We start from the raw sequence: 4,753 nt of genomic DNA, 5'->3' as shown, positions 1-4,753 counted from the left end.
GCATCTGAGACATGAAGGACACCAACCCACCACATACACACGAGAGAGAGAGAGAGAGAGAGAGAGAAGACTTTAACATGGTCAACAAACAAAAGCAGTGAACACAACATGGTCAACAAACAAAACCAGTGAGCACACACACAACATGGTAAACAAACAAAACCAGTGAACACACACCGTACAAAGAGCAAAGTTTTTAGTTTGAAGTACAATCGAATTCAGTTTGTTCAGTTAACAAAGAGCGAGCAAAAGAAGATAGAAACATAAACAACAAAAACAAACCAATACACAAACAGAGAGAGAGGGATCAGAACCTATAGTTTTAAAATCAACTGAATTCAATTCACATATACAATCTTTTACACCTCAGTATGACCTGTCGGGAGGGACCCTGGCCTCCCAACCATTGAATTGCGCAATAAAAACCCATCTCTTTACTCTCATCAACAACACTTTCTGATACATATGGGTTCAATCTGAACACCAATAAGATGGCACACCCAAGCAAGAATTAAAGACTGATTCTATCCACACCTATCATGAATTCAGATAAGAATGCTTATATATAACAAAGACCGAAAGGGCTCAAGGCCCAATCTACATTGCTCAAAGGAGCAACATAGACAAATGAAGTGGGTATTCTGAGAAAATTACTTCGCTCTTCTTCCAACCCAACAAATTTATTTGGGTACTTTCAGAGAGAAAATCAAAAGCTTCAAGACATGGGGTGACAGTTAAAAACCTATTTTTCTCAGCTCATCTGCTCCCCAATAAGGTCCAGACCCACAAGGAGGAAAGTCACACCTTGGAATAGCAAAAAGTAGAAATGGACACCTTGAGCTGATAAAAGGCTCCTTGCTGAGGCAGTGAGGAGTAAGAAAGCCAAAGCTAACTCCTTCCTATAGAGCTTATTGAGCTTCTTCTTGACTGGTGGGTTTTGTTTTTGTTCATTCAACTTGTTCAATTCTGTAAGCTCACTTTCTGATGACCCTCTATGAATTTGAGAATGGTTCAATCCCTTGCTTTCTCTCTCTACAACTGCTAAAAGATCAGACTCTGATGACCTTCCTGCCTTCTTGGTCACAACCCATTCATAGGAGCTTCCCAATTGGAAAAGACCAGAGATCATGGCATTGAATTTTGTAACTGACATTGTGTTTTCAAAGAGAAGGTAAGGGACAATGAAAGGGAAGGATCTTGGAGCTGGTAATATGTTAAGAAATGACATCAAAACAGGGACATAGCATATGACCCAGACTGGGAGCTCGGCCTCAGGGACAAACATGGTGAGGGGAAGAATTACACAAAACAATGTGAAGGAATAAAAAGGAAGAATCAGCTTCCTCAGAAGGAAAAACAGCATGATTAAATTTGCTTTCTTCCAAACTGATATCTGCAAAAATAAAATGGGTCATCAGATATAAATCTAAACAAAAGGCATTGAGTGGATTGAAGTTTGTTCCAATTGTCAATGCTCCAAAGGAAAAGAAAAGTGAGAGAGACGGAGACAGAACCTTGGAAGTTATTATAGACGGGACACACAGGCGAAAAAGGTGCATTGGACCAGAGTGCCATCGGTGCTGTTGCTTTCGATAAGCTTCGTAGGACTCGGGGACTTCACAGAGGACCTGAAAACCAGTTTCAGAGTTTCAGTGTTGTTTTTCACTTCTCTTGAATCTTTAGTAACAAACAAAGAATTAGAGAGATAATGAGAACCATCAACAATCAAATGGACCAAATGAGAAATTATGACTAAGAAATCAAGGAAAAAAAAGCAAGTACCTTGACATCATTAAGGAAGATGAATTTCCATCCATTGAGATGAGCACGAACAGCTATATCCATATCTTCGACAGTTGTTCTTTCAAGCCAGCCTCCAGAGTCCTCAAGAGCTTTGATTCTCCAGACACCGGCTGTCCCATTAAAACCAAAGAAATTCAGGAAAACACCATTAACCTGTTGCTCCACCTCAAAATGGAAGCACAGGTTGATGTTTTGGAGGCGTGTAAGCAAGTTTTCATCCTTGTTCACAAAAGCCCAACGAGCCTGAACCAACCCAAGTTCAGGATTGTTCTGTAGATACACAAGATTGAACATAATCAGAGAGAGAGACGAGTAGATTTCGTACAGTTGAGAACATTGAGTGAGAGAGAGAGAGTGAGGGAGTGATGGGCATAATTTGATCCTGTAAAGGCTTTATGTACTTCTAACTTGGTTGAAAGAGAGACCAATTGAGGCAATTATATCACGTAAACTCTGAATGTAACATGGGTTTTACCTTGAAATGTGGAATTGTTTGCTTTAGGAAATCAGGGTATGGCTGGAAATCTGCATCGAAAATGGCAACAAATTCATAGCCTTTGACATTGTCACAACTCATTGCTGATTTGAGATTACCAGCTTTATACCCCGTTCTAACCAAGCGATGTCGGTAAACGATGTTAATTCCCTTTTGGCTCCACTTTGAAACTTCGGCTCTGATTAATCCAATAATGCTTTCTTCATTGGAGTCATCAAGCACTTGAATTAAAACCCGGTCTTTAGGCCAATCAAGTTGGCAGGCAGCCGATATAGACTGCTCAAAAACCTGATGCCAAGAAAAATCATAACTCAATTATTTAGAGCTCAATTATTTAGAACAAGTAAAACAAATTCATGGGAGATCCTTTCTGACCCAATCTGCCGACCAAACCCCACCTATTTCGAAAGCAGAAACAAAAAAAGAAAAAAAAAAGGAATTTCCATAGAAACTAACGAATTGGAGTTAAGGAGTATATGCTTCAAATAGATAATTTAAACTTGAACAGGCACATTTTGTAACAGAGGAAAGGGAATGTGGGAGTTGCAAACTCATTGATGTTTTCTCACTGGTTAGAGAAGAAAAGGATGGATCTCTTACTATTACCTTTCCATACTCGAGCAATACTGCTGTTTCACTTTTTTTATATAATAATTGAAGCAAAAGAGTAGCTAATAAGACTCTCTATCCATTAACTGCACAAAAACGGATTTCTGTACAGCTAACAAATACGTATCAGATCTAAAAGCATTAGAGCAGCTAAACCAGTACTAGCAGTAAGGCCCCATAAAATCAGTAAGACCCATTATTCTTTATAACACTAACGAACCGTATTAAAAATCATAGAGAAAAGAGAAATTAGATTACTACCTCCATCTCATTGCACATAGGAATCTGAACCAGAACCATAGGATACTCTGAACCAGGTTGCTCTGAATCTTCCAATTTGAAGGGTTCACCCTCAAAGGTAGGCTTGATCTTCTTATACTTGATCCAGAAGCACCCGATACACAAAATTACTCGATCAACTGATTGGATTAGGAAAAGAATGACACAGAAGTTTGAAAGAGCTTGAATTGGGGGAGCAATGTAGTCGGCCCTGAAATCCAACCATGACAGATAAACCCAATGGAGAAGACCCTCGATCTCGGAGGGTCGAGGCACATGCAAATTGGGTCTCTGAAAATGCCAGCCATTAAGATGGGCAACCACCTCAAAAACCAGAATTGTCAATGCCATTACAAGAAAACCTCTGATAAATCGTAAGAGACGACCTTTGTGTGGTTTTTGAGGCTCCACGGCTACTCCTTGCCTGAAAATTAACCTCTTTTTGGCCACCCCAAGAAGAGCCCAAAGAGCAGTAGCCATCCAAGCTACACAGCCCACTGCTCTGTGAGCTTTAAGCAACAAAACCCAAGTGAATTGCTTCGCGTTCCTCCCTCTATCTTTATCAGCTTGTGGAAATCTCTCGTCTGGGTCGTCAATTTCCAGTACTGAAAAATTGGGGTTCTCCATTTTCACCACCACTGGTGTTCCCTTCCGAGCCTCTCGAGACCACCACTCCGAAAAATCTAAACTTGGGGCCATTTTCTCTCACTGGAATACGCAGAGCACAACTCAAGGGACAAACCCAGTTCAAAAAACCAGAACCCAGGAGCTTACAGCCCCATAGATGGCAGAAATCACAGAGAGAACCCCACAATTAATGAACCCATCTCTTCAAAAACACAAAAGAGCTCACCCCAATTTGAAAAACCACTTTCTCTCTCCAAGACTCCAATGCAGGTAAGAGAAAAGGAGAAGCTTGGCCCTCCCTTACAATGTGTTTAGAGAGAGAAAGATAAGGAAAACAGCATTATGGGGAAAGGCATCTGTAGTTGTAAAGCCCTAAACCATGTGGGTTTCAAGATCCAAACAATTCCAATTGACTTCTTACCGCAAGGGTTTATTCTTTTACCATCGTATACATTCTCAGAAGAAAAAAAAAAGAAAAAGAAAACACCAGCTAAGCAATAGAAAACCCTAGAAAAAGAGAGAGAAACGCAGAGAGGCAAGGCACAAGAAATGAGAGAGATGCTACTTTATCAATGTGAGTGAGGCCCTTAAAGCTTAACCAGTACAATGGCATTAAAGTAGTGAACTAGAACAAGATATGGCCCAAATAAAGAGTAACGTAGAGAGAGAAACACCATAACTATGATAGAGAGAGAGCTATATGTATAGTTAAAGACTGTTAAAGGGAGTAAAGAAGAGAGGGATTATGGAGCTTAAGATGGAGATTAAAATAAAGAAAAAATGTGGGTGGGTATTGCAAATGAAGACTAAAGAGAGAAAGGAACAGAGAGAAACGGGGTCGCAAATCCAGAGAGAGAGGTTAATATTTAAAAAAGGGAATAGTTAAAGGACCCATAGTCAAAACTTAAGAGAGAGAGAGAGAGAGAGGAGTTTAATTAT

General features: G+C 40.0%; 1 protein-coding gene across 1 annotated transcript; it reads right to left on the bottom strand.

Moving 5' to 3' along the window:
- Positions 1-320: 320 nt before the first annotated feature.
- On the bottom strand, positions 321-4,351 carry CSLC5 (Cellulose-synthase-like C5). Its single transcript, XM_006845465.4, has 5 exons — positions 3,170-4,351; positions 2,279-2,587; positions 1,783-2,073; positions 1,515-1,628; positions 321-1,393 (listed from the first exon to the last, which is right to left on the bottom strand). Exons 1-5 carry the CDS (start codon positions 3,884-3,886, stop codon positions 752-754), a joined length of 2,073 nt encoding a protein of 690 aa, XP_006845528.1. The 5' UTR covers positions 3,887-4,351; the 3' UTR covers positions 321-751.
- Between the last annotated feature and the right edge of the window lie 402 nt (positions 4,352-4,753).

The sequence above is a fragment of the Amborella trichopoda genome, chromosome 12 (genome assembly GCF_054954075.1).
Source record: "Amborella trichopoda isolate Santa Cruz 75 chromosome 12, AtrichopodaSantaCruz75HAP2 v2.0, whole genome shotgun sequence".
In the NCBI taxonomy this organism is placed as follows: Eukaryota; Viridiplantae; Streptophyta; class Magnoliopsida; order Amborellales; family Amborellaceae; genus Amborella; species Amborella trichopoda.
The sequence above is the reverse complement of the archived record's forward strand: the minus strand, read 5'-3'. Positions and strand labels throughout refer to the sequence as shown.